At 47.4% G+C, this 15,952-nt stretch overlaps 1 protein-coding gene across 1 annotated transcript; it reads left to right on the plus strand.

Annotated features, from left to right (window-relative positions):
* The first annotated feature begins 408 nt into the window (after positions 1-408).
* SEC11C (SEC11 homolog C, signal peptidase complex subunit) lies at positions 409-11,661 on the plus strand. The gene is made up of 6 exons (XM_061400341.1): positions 409-608; positions 3,501-3,610; positions 6,413-6,562; positions 8,488-8,607; positions 10,753-10,810; positions 11,465-11,661. The coding sequence occupies exons 1-6, from the start codon at positions 522-524 to the stop codon at positions 11,516-11,518; spliced, it is 579 nt and encodes a 192-aa protein (XP_061256325.1). The 5' UTR covers positions 409-521; the 3' UTR covers positions 11,519-11,661.
* Positions 11,662-15,952: the final 4,291 nt, after the last annotated feature.

The raw sequence follows: 15,952 nt of genomic DNA on the forward strand, positions 1-15,952 counted from the left end.
CCACCAGGCCCCACCCCTTCCCTGCCAGCCTCGGGGTAAAAGCCCCGCCTTCCGTGGTAGCAGTCATCCAATGGCCTAGATACACGGCTCGGTGAATGCCCAGGTTTTAGGTGTCCGCCTGGCGCCTGACCAGAGTCTTGGGGAACTCGGTTGCTCTTAAGCAGTCCCGTCCCCGAGCTGCCCGAGCGACACGCAAGCTCCCCCCGCAGTTTCCTCGCAAGGGGCAGACGAGGCCTCTGAGCCCGCTCGCCCCCCGCCCGCGGAGCCCCGGGTCGACCCCGGACGCGGCGCTCGCCGCGCGGGACTCTGGGAGTGGTAGTTCTCGTCCTGCTGGCTCCCTCTGGCTGTGTAGGCGGCCGAGACTCGCCGGACTATAACTCCCAGACGCCCAAGGGCGCTTCCGCTCGGGCGGCCGGCGAGGCCGGTGGGCGGGGCCGGGCCGGCGCTCCGCAGCTGTCAGCGACTCCCGGAGCCCGCCTGCTGCCTCGGTGTGCCTCCCCGACCCCACCGGAGACCCCAGCATGGTGCGCGCCAGCACCGTGGGGGCGCATCTCCCCGCGTCCGGCTTGGACATCTTCGGGGACCTGAGGAAGATGAACAAGCGCCAGGTGAGGACGGCCCGCGTGGGGGTCGCGCCGCGGAGCCGGGGTCCCGGAGGCCCGGGAGGAGGACCTCCTCACAGAGCCGCGAGCCGGCGCGCTCTCGCCCCGAGGAGGGCGCGGTTAGCGGAGCGGGGGTGGCCGGGAGGGGAGCGAAGGGGACCCCGAGTGCGCGCTCTCGCCCTGACGGTGGCGCGGTTAGCGGAGCGGGGGGCGGGAGGGGAGGGAAGGGGAGCCCTGACCTGTGGACGTCAGATGTGGTTGAGGAAGCGGGGCTGGGGGAGCGGGCTGTCCCGCGAGGGACCCCGAGGGGCCGCCCGGTGGGCCCGGGGCCGGGCGTCTCTGCGGGGCTCTCGAGGCCGGGCGTGGGGTAGGCTGCCCGCGGGTGGGAGCGGCAGGCTCGGGGGGAGCGCTTCCGAGAGAGGGGAGCTGTCCCCTGATTCCTCCCCACCCCAGCACAGCGTCTCCCCTTCCCGGGGACTCAGGACCAAATGAGGCGCCTCTTGCGGGAGAGCGCGCCGGTCCTTCTCCGTCACTGTGGACCGAACCCGTGTTCCGGAAGGGCTTCCAGGGTCCTCCCTAGTCTCCTTCAGACTCCCTGCTCTGGCAGCGCCTTGAATCTCGGAGACGGCCCGCTGCGGGGTCTTCGGGCACCTGGGCTTCATCTCTCACCCCTCCTGAGAGGACCTCCGAGAAAGACTTCCTGCTTACCCTCCCCTTAGCCAGCCTCCGCCTCCCTCTCTCTCTCTTTCTTCCAAGTAGAATTTCAGACGAGCGCAGTAGTGTTGCGGGGTTCGGGGACTTGCATCCTGTGAACGGGGCTGAGAAACCTGGTTGTCTCTAGGGGTGCGTGTCAGATGAATTCCTGGGAGCTTTTGTGATGAAGATGGGTTGCTGCAAGAGATTATCACTAGCTTGAAAAGCCAACAGCTAATGCCCTGAGCGTTGATGCTGTTACAAGAAAATCCTCCAGGAAGCAGTTGTTGTTGAGTCGCTCAGTCTTGGTCCGACTCTTTGGTACCCCATGGGCTGCCACCCGCCAGGTTCCATGGAACTGCCCCAGCAAGAATACTGCAGTGGGTTGCCAGTTTCTTCTCCAGGGAATCTTCCCGACCCAGGGATCGAACCTGCATCCCCTGCACTGGCAGGTGGATTCTTTACCCCTGAGCCACCAGGGAAGCCAGCTCACCTCCCCCCCCAACGCCCAACCCCAAGCAGAGACTTAATTAAGAATCTAAATTTAATTGGGTAGGCCTTTTAAATGTCTCTAAAACTGGTACCAATTATCAACTGCACACTGTCAGTGAAGGTCTTCTGAGGAGTGTGTCAAACCCTAAGTCGGTTTGCCTTTGAAAAGTTCTGTGTGTTCCCACTCTCAGTGATAAGCCCCATTAGTTTGCAATTGCCTACATTTTGCTAGTGTTCTAATTAAGATTCAAAAGCTAAAATCTGATGCCTCCTTGTACTTTTTTTTTAAGTTTTGTCTTTTTTCTTTTTCCCTCCAAAATAGCATCCTATGACACTCTTTCAGGCATGCTTGCTCCACCAGTCTTGGAGGCGGGACCTCCTTTTTCTGCTGCCCTTGCTTACTGTTAATTAAGGAAAGAGCCACATGCAAAAACAAGGACTCTTTGTTTCTGCAGTGAGGAAGAGAGGAAGAAAAACAGCCATTGGCATTTCTGCTGCCCCGCCAGTCACAATATCTGGTCTGAAATGTTTGTTTAAAACACTGAGACGTTGGTTATTTCATCTTTGCTTGCCAAAGACTGAGTGTGGGCTGGGCTTGCTTCTAAACTCTGCTGGGGGGATTAAGTGCCAAGCATACAGAGTTGGTAGGCAAAGATGAACAAGAAAAGGCGCCAGTGTAATGTGGGGTGTGTATTTCCAATCAGCTTGTCAGTAGTTCCATCGAAATGACTTCTTTCTAGACGCCAGGATTTCAATTCTGGGCTTAGATAGTAGATCACTTAAAGGTAGGTTGTTAGAAAGGTGATCTGTGGTTTTGAAGCTAACTTGATTAGATTAATTAGTTTGTTAGACTTCTATATAATTGACTATTTTTAGCAAATAGATGTCTTGCTCAAAGGAAATTTTTTTTTTTTTGAGGAATTGGTTTTACTTTCCCTCAATGAATTTTTCAAGCATAGACAGTCATACTGGAAAATACATTCTTAGTACATAGTCTTTATTAGGTAAGTGGCAAGATTGTATAATTTGCTTTGTTAGAGTGGAGCTCAGTAGTCTGAAAACCTGTATAAAATTGGAGATCTCTGTAGAAAACCATGACTTGGGCCTTTCCTAATCAGAGTGGCAATTCATAATGAAACAATGGTTGTTTATTAAATCCGGTAAGTCACGTGGAGCAGGTGGCCAAGTTTTTGAATGTGAGCTCCAGTGAATAACTTCTGCTTTAGACTGATGTGACTCAAAAAGTTGATTTTACTTTAGAAGCAATGGTTTAATATCTTATAGCCCAACACTTAATATCCATTCAGCACTCCAGTTTCCTTTTTTGGTCACCTGGGAATTTAGTTTCATGATGTGCTATTGACACTTTTGCCAAAGAGCTTTAAAAAATGGTATGTACCTTTAATTTTGTTCTCCTGTTTTCACTGACTACATCAGAATGCCTTAGTTATTTTAATTCACCTTTGTCCCCACTTTTGTAACCTTCACAGTCACCTCAAAGTACACACTTTCACTTTCCATGGTCAAAAATTGAAATTCTTCCTAATCTTGTAGTTTGTGTGAATGCGTTTCAATTCCTAAAGTCACTTTAGGGGAAAAAAAAAAAAGTCCTAAAGCTTTTTTTGTTTTGATTTAAACGAGCACCTCTCCGACTTAGGGCAAGTGGGTGTTCTGCCGTGGTCCTCACTTCTGGTTTGCCCTGTTTTCTTCCAGCTCTACTACCAGGTCTTAAACTTCGCCATGATCGTGTCCTCTGCGCTCATGATCTGGAAAGGCCTGATTGTCCTCACCGGCAGCGAGAGCCCCATCGTGGTGGTGCTGAGGTGGGTCCCGCCGGCTGTCCAGCTGCTGTCGGCGACCCAGGAGCAGCATGGACCACCCAAACTCAGTGTCTTAGTTGGATAAGCTTTAGAGTGTTCTTTATTGGTACTTGTTTTGAAAAGGTTTCATTTTTTTTTCTGGCTTTTGTTGAAAACTCTTCTTTATCAATAGACATTGAGGCATTTCATCATGCTGACCTCATGCTCCAGAGTAATATGGTTTACTTCCATCTTTTAATGTTTTGTGCTTCCCTGGTGGCTCAGAGGGTAAAGAACCTGCCTGCAATGCGGAGACCCAAGGTGGATCTCTGGGTCGGGAAGACCCCTAGGAGAGGGGAATGGCAAACCCACTCCAGTATTCTTGCCTGGAGAATTCCATGGACAGAGGAGCCTGGCAGACTACAGCCCGTGGACTTGTGAAGAGTCAGACGTGACTGAGCGGCTATCAGCTTCACTTTCAAGTGCCTGAAGATGCTAATATGCCTGAGATAGTTGAGTCTCCCTGAGGTGGGCATGGAGCCCCTTTGCTCTCTAGGGGAGAGGCAGGCTGTGGCAGTGCTGTGGGCAAGGTCAGAGCCGACCAGGGCAGGAGAAGCAGCAGGGCCCCTGGCTTCCTGTCCCTCCTCTGGATCCTGCAGCCACGTGATGGGGACAGCCCCGGCCCTGGCTTCACTGGGCCGCCCTTCTGTGACTGGCCAAGGGACCCACTTCTAGAGATACAGCATTTCATAAACTTAGGAGCCTGAGGATGGCATAACTCACACACAGAGCTGAGGCGGGCTCTACTCACTGGTGTTCACACCGTGCTCCAGGACTGCCGAAGGGCCAGGTGGATGCGTTAGGAGAGAGAAGGGGACCAAGCTCTTGGGCCCCCTTAGCCTTGCTTCAGTTGTGACAGCTCCACTTCTATGCATTTTATGTGATTATACTTTACCTGGTAAGATTTCATTTGAAAGAAGGATTTTAAGGCTTTTGGGGAAAAAAAGAAGAAATTAAACCCCTCAAATTCAGATGGCCCTGTCATTCCACAAGTAAGGTAGCTGAGGTCTAGTGTGGCACGCTGCTTCCATCTCACAGTTACTTCTGCAGAGCCAGGGCTCTGTCCGAGGTGCTCTGGCTCTTCTTCAGTCCACAGACGTGCATGCAGAGATTGTTGTGAAATCGCAGCTTGTGGGGACTTCTTCTTCTTTTAAAGCATCCTTTGTAAACTCTAAAGCAGTTTGGTTGGTCAGCATAAGCTGTTGACATCACAAGGGATGTGTGACCTTGGGGAACTCCCTGGGCCCTTAAGGAAAGCAAGTGTAAGTAGTTACTAGTCGTTTAAATGTAATTTAAACATTTCAAAGAACTGCGGTCCTAACGGGGCACCATAATGACTCTATGCCAAACTGCAGTGCACACTTCCTACCTCTCAGACTTGTTCGGGGAGTTATTTTTTAAACAAACAAAACAACGAGGTCCTTGTTATCACAGACGGAGATGGTTCTCTTCCCACTGCGTGTCTTCAGGGATTTTGATGAAGTAAAGATGAAGCAGTAGATTAAGAAATTATCCTAACATTTTAACTGTCATTCTTTAAAAGAAAATGAAACCCTGAAGCAATTATGTAGTATTTTCAGAAGATGACAAGATGAATTTCTGTGTTGGGGGGACAAATAACTTTCTTTGTTGTCAATCAGGCCATCAGTCAGTTGCTCAGTGGTGTCTGACTCTCTGCGATGCCATGGACCGCAGCACTCCAGGCCTCCCCAGCACCAACTCCCAGAGCTTGCTCAAACTCATGTCCATCCAGTGGTCTATGTTGGGGGAAGAAAAAAATTGTTTTTACTTAGATATCTGCTTTTTCTTTTCCTCTTAGTCTTTTCTATTTCTAGCTGTTTGTACCTTTTTAATTCACATTTTCTATTTTTGATTGCTGAATCTATTACCAGACTTAGTGCAATGGTTTCACTTAAAAATAAACCTCTTGGCAATCCCCTGGTGGTTCAGTGGTTGGGACTGCAAGCTTTCATTGCCAGGGGTGCGGGTTCAGTCCCTGACCGGGAAACTAAGGTCCTGCAGGCCTCATGGCAAGGCAGTAACATACACCTCTTAGTAGCTGCAGGCCAGGCTCGGCTGCCTGCCCCTGGCTACCTGCCTCGGGTGCTGACAAGTGGGAGGTCAGCAGCCCTGGTGGGACAGGAGGACCAGCATCTGGAATGGCTCCTGTTGTGAACCCACGTCTTCCTGTAAAGCTCCCCATCTCTTCATTAGGCTGGTTCTTTCTCCCCCTTCCTGCCCTCAGCAAACTAACTCATCATTGGCTGTCAGACCCCTGTATTTAGGTATTATTTATTTTCTCATGCATTAAAACAAAGCAGAAGCACATGTGAAATGAGTTCTGTTTCGATGATTTCAGCTTCCACTAAATTACATACACACGACAGAATGCAAGAATGACCCTAGAGTATTAACCATAGTATTTGTATTGATAGATGTAAAACCCTTATAAGGCTAAAAATGGATTATTTACTTCAAGGGGTCCAGCTTATTCTTAGTTCTTTTTCCACCTAAACAAATCATCGAGGGGCCACTAATGCCCTTTTCATGCTCAAATCCGAGAAGAAATCGCTCCCTTTCTCACCGCTGTCACCTTGAGCAGTCAGATGGGAATCTCTGGAGCTTGTTTTATTGCTCATAGATTCTGCTTGACGGTTGGTAAAAGTTGACATTCCAAGTAGTATGTTTGTTAATATCCTTTGTGATTTGAAACGTTTGGCTGGTGAGTCCAGGGCACTTCTGATGTGACTTTGTGTTTCTTTCCAGCGGCAGCATGGAGCCAGCCTTTCACAGGGGCGACCTTCTGTTCCTAACGAATTTCCGGGAAGACCCCATTAGAGCTGGAGAAATCGTTGTTTTCAAAGTCGAAGGACGTGACATCCCAATAGTTCACAGAGTAATCAAAGTTCACGAAAAGTAAAGAGCCTTTACTTCTCTTTGATTTTATTTTGTAGACAAGACTGTGGACAGCTTTAGTGGTTGATTAGAAAGTAGCAAAAACACTGGATTACATTCCTAGTTTTGCCATTGAGTGATTGGGGTGACTTTGGACCTGTGACTTAACTCAGGCGGTGAGATGTGAATGTCAGTATTTTACCCACAGTAACCCCCAGGGCGAGTGTGAGAATGAAACGAACTGATATTTACTAAAGCACTTGACGAACTTGCTGTACAAGGTAAGGTGGAATGTATTCTTGCATAATATTGCTTATTTGAAGGAATCTCAAAACAAAATCAAATCTCATGGTCACTGAGGATCATTTTGATAAGAGAATTACCTCCTGAAATGCAGAAAGCTACCTGTTTCTCTTTGTCACTATGGACTAACTGGCATTCTCAGCAGTAATATTAGCCTTGGATGAATAAAAATTCCTTTCCCCAGCCGGTCCCATGATTTGATTACTGCATATCCTGCGTTAATCCCACCCCTCCCCTCACAACAGCTTTGCCTTTCCCTCAAACGTCAGTGATGACTTAATGGGACACTTCTTGGGGACCAGAAGCAATTGTTTCTAGCTCAAATGTATTGTCTCCCTGAAAGAGTACAGTCAGGTGATTAGTGGAAATGTTACATTTTATTTATTTGGTTATTCATTTACCTTTATGCATCTTAGTGCAGCCTTTTACTTGCATGCATTGTAGAATTAAAATTAGGTATGTGTATTAGTATATTTTAAACAATGGAGCATTGCTCCGTTATTGTTTGTGTGTGTGTGTGTGAGTCTGTTTCTGATAAGAGATTCTCATTCCATCCAGTATTTCCAGGTGTTCCCCAGAGATATTTGATACTTAAGATATCCACTTCATTAACAGGTCAGTTAGCATGACCCTGTTTCAGTTTGTGTTAATACACTGGGACTACAACTAGCATTACCTTGTTCATAGTACTTGATAACTTACAGGTGGAGAAATAGGCTCTGTCATGATTGTGACAGAACTTGCACCTGATTTTAAAACAATATCCAAAGATGAGAAGTTCCTCAAAACTGAGAAATAATGATATTTTTCTATAATTTACATGAATTGTGAGCAACAGCCCAGATTTTTTCCCCCTCTTAATTTCTTGTATAACCATGGCTGCAAATAAGCTAGCTCCCTTTGGCATGGTTTCAAATCTTTGTAGGCTTTTAGTATTTTATCAAATTACTTAACACATTTTGTCATTTGTCTTACTGAAAAATAGATCCTTTTAATAGTTCTATAAGGCTGTAATATTGTGTTTCTGGTGTCAGGGCTATGTAAGCCCCAGTTTACAATGTTTAAAACAATTCCCACCTGTCTCTAACACAGCAGTTTTGTGCCGTTCATAATTCCTGTTTGTTTGCAAACTGGATTGTATGCTACTTGGCTCAGTGGTGAAGGAAATAAGGCGTTCACACATCCCACGTTTGGTAAGGAAAAGAAAGTTTGAGAAGAGCTAAGAGAACACTTGTGTTTGAATTACCTTATGTTCAGATCTGTGTAATCTAGTACTCTATTCACATCTAGAGTCAAGAGGAATATAATCCATGTTAACCTGTTGGTCCCTGAGGACAAAGAATGGATGGAAATAGACTCCGGAGCTAATCAGGGCCTTCCTGGCACCCTGTGCTATGCCATGCATTTTGGTCAACAGGGGAACTTCAGTGTTTTTGAATTTAAGTCTACAAAATTGTCATTAGATCTGTGCTTGAGTTGAATGGTTGTCTGCCAGCAGGCATCTTAAGGCGAAAAAGACCAAGTCATGTTTGACTGCTTTTCTCCATGCCCACCCTTGCCTGTAAAGGGTAGGCCAAACTGACATTGTTCTGATGATACTGCACTGAAAATAATCTTTGAAAGGACCTTGTTTTGCTTTCCAGAGACAATGGAGACATCAAATTTCTGACTAAAGGAGATAATAATGAAGTTGATGATAGAGGCTTGTACAAAGAAGGCCAGAACTGGCTCGAAAAGAAGGATGTGGTAGGGCGAGCCCGAGGGTGAGTGAGGATTAACTTTTCTTTTAAGTTCCATAGAATATGCAGAAACCAGAAAAATATTTAGAAACAAAGAAGTCAAATGTAGAGGTTAATGGAATCATTCATTCCAAAGATGATATGTCAGGAGAGTTGTAAGCAGTTCTACTTTATTTTGTGAGGAGTAAACGAAGCTCAGAACTGCCCGAGGACCTGAAATCTAAAGCTGAATGCCAGTATTCTATCTATATCATGGATTCAATTCTATTTTGGAAATAAATCCTCACCTGGAGATTAGTTACTTATACATTTTAAATAATTAGAAGTAATCCTTTCAGAAATAACCACTGTTTAACACTGTGGCGAATGTTCTAGATATTCCTTGTACCTATATAGATGTGTGTGTGCATACATAATATATAATTTTACGTAAAGAGTTTTATTTTTTCACCCAGCAGGAAGTTGGAAATCACTTTCTGTGCCAAATCTATCCCTATGTCCTTTTAAACAGCTGCATGCTGTTCCTCTGAGAATTGTAACTTGTCTCACTAGTCCTCTTCTGATGGATATTTAGGTTGTTCCCCTGAGTTTTCACTACTAAGAAAAGTTCTGTGATCATATTTTTTTTTCATACCCATCTTTGCATCATTGTTCTAGCCATGAGTTCTGCTTCTGATTGACACAGCAGAGCCTCTCCTCTTATTAAATACCCAAAAAGGTGATTCTTCCCCTCTCTCGGTGGCCCTTTTTCTGATTAACCCTTGCTAGAAATACCCCTTTCATCGAAACCCCGCCGGCTGTGTAAGGCTGGAGAACACGGGTGACCGTTTTCTAAGATGCAGCTTCACTCATCAGCGTATGGTTGGAGGCCTCCTCCAGCCCCTTCTCCCCCTCTGCTCACGTTCTAATCGCTTTCACTCTGCCGCGTTTCCTCCTGAACATGTGCAGGAAGGTGAGGGGGGCCTGCGGCTGGCCAGCCCTGTGTTTTTAGACACTCCGGTGAGAGACTGTAGAAGTGAGAGGTTGGAGCTGTTGCATTAAGCAGGCTGGAGTGTACCAGGAGGTATTATGTTTATCATCAGTGACATGATGGAGTCTTGGGTCAAACTGATTCTGTATTGACATTGATTTTGTCAGCTGCTGCTAAGTCACTTCAGTCGTGTCCGACTCTGTGCGACCCCATAGACAGCAGCCCACCAGGTTCCCCCGTCCCTGGGATTCTCCAGGCAAGAACACTGGAGTGGGGTGCCATTGCCTCCTCTGGATTTTGTCAGCGATGTCATTCATTGGCTGGTTTCTGCTGGCTTATTATCTCTGGGATCATAGTCATGTTTGGGTATAAATGATGTAATCCACATTTGCATTCACTGCCCAACCAGCTTGTTTGTTGCATCTGAAAAGTGCTGTGCAATGAAAATGATGGGGCTTCCCTGCTGGCTCAGGTGGTAAAGAAACCGCCTGCAGTGCGGGAGAGCTGGGTCCAATCCCTGGGTTGGGAAGATCCCTTGGAGAAGAGAAAGGCTACCCACTCCAGTATTCTGGCCTGGAGAATCCCCGAGGACAAAGGAGCCTGGCGGGCTACAGTCCATGGGGTCGCACAGTCGGACACAACTGAGCAAATAAGCACAATGAAAATGATGAGGATTCCTTCAGTTACAAACCACTTATTCTTGTGCTGTCAAAGGTCTCTCTCTCAGCAGTTTACATATAGGTTGTCTGAATCTTCAGTTCAGTCCAGTCGCTCAGTCGTGTCCGACTCTTTGCGACCCCATGGACTGTAGCACACCAGGCCTCCCTGTCCATCACCAACTCCTGGAGTCTGCCCACTTCTCTACTAAGAAAAATCAAGAACTTGCTTTGTGAAAGTTGCCAGTTCTATTGTACAAGGGGCTCACCTATTTTCATGCTGTTACAGCGGAGTGCAGCAAGACAAGACACGTAGCATCTCCTCCTGCTGACTTGCCTTCTTAAAAAATCGTCCTGGCTGTTAGCTCTGCTGCTTTTTACTAATAAAGCCTTTTGAGACAGCGGTGCATGTTGCTTTTATGGCCCCAGTCAGTGGTGTTCCCGAGGAAGGCTTTGCCCTAATGCTGATTCATAGTGTCTTTAAGTATTACTATCATATTACAAACACTGTTTACATTTCTGGCTGTTTATCCCACAATTTAGGTTTTTACCATATGTCGGTATGGTCACCATAATAATGAACGACTATCCCAAATTTAAGGTAGGAATTTATTTGTATGTCTGTATTTTAAAAAAAAAATATTGGCGCGTTTACATGCGCAACTGTAGAGATGCGGTCTGTTTAAAATGTTTTGCTGGCTAATTCGTCTGCAGAGTATGTGCTCTTAACTACAAGTAATCATTTAAATTGTAAATTTTAAATTATTGAAAGCGGCTACTTCTACCTTTTATGTTTGTATAGTGTTTTCTAAAATGGCAGCTATATATTTTTTGCTTTTTATTATGCACATCTGTAAACATAGGGAAAAAGTAGTACAATAAGCCTAGTAATGCTTATTTCCCAACTTCAACAAGAATAGTATCCATATTTGGTTTTTTTAACCTCTTGAAACACAGTAGGAAGCCCATGCAGGAATGGGCAGCGCATTGCTGTGTTTTGGGCGTGTGGAAGCCCATGCAGGAATGGGTAGCGCATTGCGGTGTTTGCTGGGCGTGTGGTCCTTGGGCTGTCAGTGTGCTGGGGTGTGCATTGCCGTGTGTTGCCGGCAGCGCACTAGGAGACCAAGCTCAGGGAAGAGGCCATCCTTTGGCTCTGCCTGGCCCAGCACTGACCAGACTGGATCTGAACACACTCACAGACCAGGTTCATTTGTAGACCTGTGTTCACACATTTTCCACTGTGTTTTCCCTACAGTATGCTCTTTTGGCTGTAATGGGTGCATATGTGTTACTGAAACGTGAATCCTGAAGTGAAAGGCAGTTCCTGGGACCAGACTGAAAGAAATTTTGTTGAAGAGAAAAGTTAATATATTTGAAATGTTCCACTTTCTGTATAAAAGGAAACGGCATGGAGACGTCTTGTCTTGTTCAAATAAATGATTCATCAGTAAAGATTGCTTTCTTTTGTGGACTCTGATTTGCGTGTGTTCAACCTCTCTGCCACTCACGATAATCGGGCTGAACCCAGCTTGAGGGTCTGCAGCGCTTCAGGAACTGGGCAGGCCATCTCTGGGCCTGGGTGGCTGGGAGGACAGAGCATAGTCCAAACTCGGTACAGTGGTCACATTTGGGTTTTAAAAAGACAATTCTCCTTTACTGTAGCGTCCTGCTGCTGCTGCTGCTAAATCGCTTCAGTCGTGTCCAACTCTGTGCGACCCCATAGACGGCAGCCCACCAGGCTCCGCCATCCCTGGGATTCTCCAGGCAAGAACACTGGAGTGGGTTGCCATTTCCTTCTCCAATGCATGAAAGTGAAAAGTGAAAGGGAAGTCGCTCAGTTGTGTCTGACTCTTAGCGACCCCATGGACTGCAGCCCACTAGGCTCCTCCGTCCATGGGATTTTCCAGGCAAGAGTACTGGAGTGGGGTGCCATTGCCTTCTCCGTGTAGTGTCCTAATGGGAGAGAAACCCAAAAGGGAGGGGATGCATGTGTGTGTATAGCTGATTCATTTTGTTTACACTAGAAGCTAACACAACATTGTAAAGCAATTATACTGCAATAAAAATAATTAAAAAAAAATTTTTTAATAAAATTCTTCACTTACTTTTTCTGGGGAAAACAGGCCCTTAAAAAGGAAATAATTTCTTATTTATAGAAGTGTAGTCTGATAAATGAATAAAGCCTATAAAATCTCTTTGGAAGGAAAGATGTAATCTGCTTTGTTCTTGTGGTTTGGTGTATCTTGAGATCGTTGGATAAATTATTTAATAAGAGTTTGCAACAATGTGTACTCCTCTGATAAACTGCAGAAAGCACAGATCTGTAGAAGGGCCGTGTTCCTCTTCCCTTCAGCCTCCCTTTTCCGTTTCCCAGGGTTATAGTTTAGTCCTGCATATACAATAGTCCTTCATTAAAATATTGATCAGACCCAATATCCCGGCCGCTGCCTTAGGTCCTGGGGCTGCTCAGAGCCGGCCTGGAAGAAGGTTACAGTCCAGTGGGAGGAACAGGTGATAAATTGACTTTGGGAGGGGCAGCTTCTGTGAGAAGGTGAAGCAGGGGTGTGGGTAGACGGTGATTTCCACATGGTCAGGGAAGACCTCCGAGGGGGGCACGGTGAGCAGACTTTAAAGAAAGGCGAGGCACTGAGGCACGGACGTCCTGGGGAAGAGCCTGGCCCCGGTAGACGAGGACTCTGATTCGGGAAGTCCGGGGAAGGGGCACTGAGACAGCACTCCCAGGGACACGGGTGTTGCTGGTGCCTGGACCACAGCCAAGCGTCAAGGGACTGGAAAGGACGAGGATGCCAGTGGGGTTTCCAGGTACTCTTCAGTTTTGCCAAAATGTTCCCTTTTTGCCGAATGATACGATGTTGACATCCTACTCAGTCAGAACTTACAAATCTGCCTCATTCTTTCAGGTTTGTCCAGCTCGGATCTAAGGATTTGGAATCCCTACAGGTCACTTATGGAGATGGAAATGGCAACCCGCTTCAGTATTCTTGCCTGGACGTTGCATGGACAGAGGAGCCTGGCAGGTGACAGTCCGCGAGGCTGCAAGAGTCGGACACGACGGCACTAACCCCCACCCGCACCGGGTCACGTAAGCACCGGGGGCTTGTGCGCACCCTCCCTCAGCCTCCAGCGGAGGATGCGAACAGCCCTCAGCACCCTGTGTGTCCCCAGAAATTGGCAGATGACTCCTCAGCCTGATGCTGCCCGAGTATCCGCTTGCACTCTAAACGGCACCCGCGGTCACCTGTGTCTTCCTCTGTGCTGTAACCGTGCCGTGACTGAGCTCCGAGTTGGTGACGACCAGCGGGAGCGGTCTGTGGGGGCGGGGGCAGCCTGCACTTTAGCCTTTCATCTTCACTAAAATTGGTTATTGAGACAGTGATGGACTCCTCCTGTTGAAATCAGCAAAGCGATAGAAAAAAATTTACAGGATACTTCCTAAGAAAAATTTTCTCTTGTGCCCTTTAGTAAACTGTTTTTAAAGAAAAATAGATTCCCCCCCCACCCCGAACTAAAAGAATTTTTAAATGTTAGGTCAGAACTTTATTATTTTAGCGTCTTCCAGAGGTCCTATAGTTGGTTAATACAAACTTTAAGAAGCTCTTCAGGGACTTCCCTGGTGGGCCCGTAGCTAAGACCGCACGCTCCCAGGGCAGGGGGCCAGGTTCAGTCCCTGGTCAGGGAATTAGATCCCACATGCTGCAAGTAAGACTCGGGGCAGCCAAATAAATATTTTTAAAAATAAAAAGCTCCTTAATGTGGCTAAGATTTTTGGCAGTCCTTTGAACATGGTGATATTCTGAAATAAACTTCACCAAGACATCTAAGACTCGAATGTGGCTCAGCCAGTGCTAAAAGCACTGCTGTGGCTCATTAGAAAGCCTAATCTTGTTTGGCCTTTTTGAGGCTATTGTGTTGTGTGTGTTCAGTCGCTCAGTCGTGTCTGACTCTTGGCAGCCCCATGGAATGTAGCCCGCCGGGCTCCTCTGTCCATGGGATTCTCCAGGCAAGAATACTGGAGTCGGTTGTCATTTTCTTCTCCAGGGGATCTTCCTGACCCAGGGATCGAATCTGTGTCTCTTGGGTGTCCTGCACTGGCAGGCGGATTCTTGACCACTAGCGCCACCTAGGAAGCCCCTTAGAGGTTATTGGTCTTTATCAAATAGAAGTGATGGGGGTTCATTCTGGATGGCCTCAGCTGCAGCCCCAGTGTCTAGAATGAGAGCCAGGCCTGTACCTGGAGAGACAAACCAGCCCTGCAACCCGGCACTGGGTTCGCCGGGTAGAACCCCGTGCTGGGAGCTTCCGTATGCTTCGGGGACACACATTTCTCAAGTGGTTGGGCAACTGCTTTCACACTTGATGGCAGCCTGGAAGGCTCAAGGTGAAGGTGTCTGGTGGGTACTGGCCAAGCAAGCCATACCTACTAAGAGTGGAGCGTGTGTGAGTTGCTCAGTCATGTCCAACTGTCCCCACCTCCCCATGGACTGTAGCCCTCCAGGCTCCTCTGTCCATGGAATTCTCTGGGCAAGAACACTGGAGTGGGTTGCCATTCCCTTCTTCAGGGGATCTTCCCAATCCAGGGATCAAACCTGGGTCTCCTGCATCGCAGCCAGATTCTTTACCAACTGAACCACCAGTTAAGCCCCATGAGGGGAGAAGACTGAGTTTAATAACAGTGGAAGGATTTCAAGACGCCACCCAGTGGAGGGACAGACAGCCCATGTCCCAGTGATACACAGGGACACTTATATAGAAGCTAAATGGTGTTTGCAATACTATGTTTTAAGTTTGATTTAGGTTTCCGTCAAAAACTGGAAATTTTCTACTATGGAGGTAAGCTTCAAGTTTTTAAAAAGGTAAAACAGTAGAACCTCTGATTTCCCAACCCACAGGTCTTGCCTTTTCCCCTTTGACAATGAATGTGTCACTTCTATGCAGACGCTAGGAACACACACACCCCAACAACCAGACTGGGCTCTAAACTCTAAAAATTTTAGACCTGCCACTGTCTCCAGCAAGCAAGGCTGGGCAGATGAAGCTGTCTTGCGAAGTGGAGGAAGTCTGACCATTTTAAGTAAGTCGGGTAGAAGAATCTCTAAATAAACGGCAGCAAGCCCAGGCAGCTGTGCTGTTGAAAGCTCCTGTGGCTAGAGTGGAGGACCACTGAGAAACACACGCATGGATTAGTCGGGCGGAAATGCGATTAGGATGCTCGATGTTCACATCTTCCATTTCATCTTCATGAAGTCATTTACTCATTGCATGGTGGTGGTGGCAGGGGGGGGCAAACAAACCAGAAATGCACCCTATCGATGCGCCCCCTCTCCCCTCCATTGCCCACACCAAACTGAAGCTGGTTTTCACTTCACAGCAAAATCGAGCAGAGAGTGCTGGACGTTTCTCCCTGCCCTCACAAACACACAACCTCCCCTGTTATCAAAGCCCCCGCCTCCCTGAGCATAGCAGCATTTTGTTGTTGTTTAGTCACTGAGTTCTGTCCGACTCGACCCCATGGACTTAGCACAACAGGCTCCTCTACCCGTGGAATTACTCTGGCAAGAATACTGGAGTGTTTTGCCATTTCCTTCTCCAGAGGATCTTTCCAAACCAGGGATCAAACCCATGTCTCCTGCATTGGCAGGTGGATTCTTGACCCCTGCGCCACCCGCATCTCCTGCAGAGTCATATGTTGTGAGGTCTGCTTAGTCACTCAGTCATGTCCGAC

The sequence above is a fragment of the Bos javanicus genome, chromosome 24, assembly GCF_032452875.1.
Source record: "Bos javanicus breed banteng chromosome 24, ARS-OSU_banteng_1.0, whole genome shotgun sequence".
NCBI lineage: Eukaryota > Metazoa > Chordata > Mammalia > Artiodactyla > Bovidae > Bos > Bos javanicus.

Excerpts from the sequence above, each read along its gene's own strand:
- SEC11C (XM_061400341.1), top strand. The coding sequence starts at position 522 with ATGGTGCGCGCCAGCACCGTGGGGGCGCATCTCCCCGCGTCCGGCTTG. Across the intron at positions 609-3,500 it reads GGAAGATGAACAAGCGCCAG|CTCTACTACCAGGTCTTAAA; the intron begins GTGAGGACGGCC and ends GTTTTCTTCCAG. Across the intron at positions 6,563-8,487 it reads GTAATCAAAGTTCACGAAAA|AGACAATGGAGACATCAAAT; the intron begins GTAAAGAGCCTT and ends TTTGCTTTCCAG.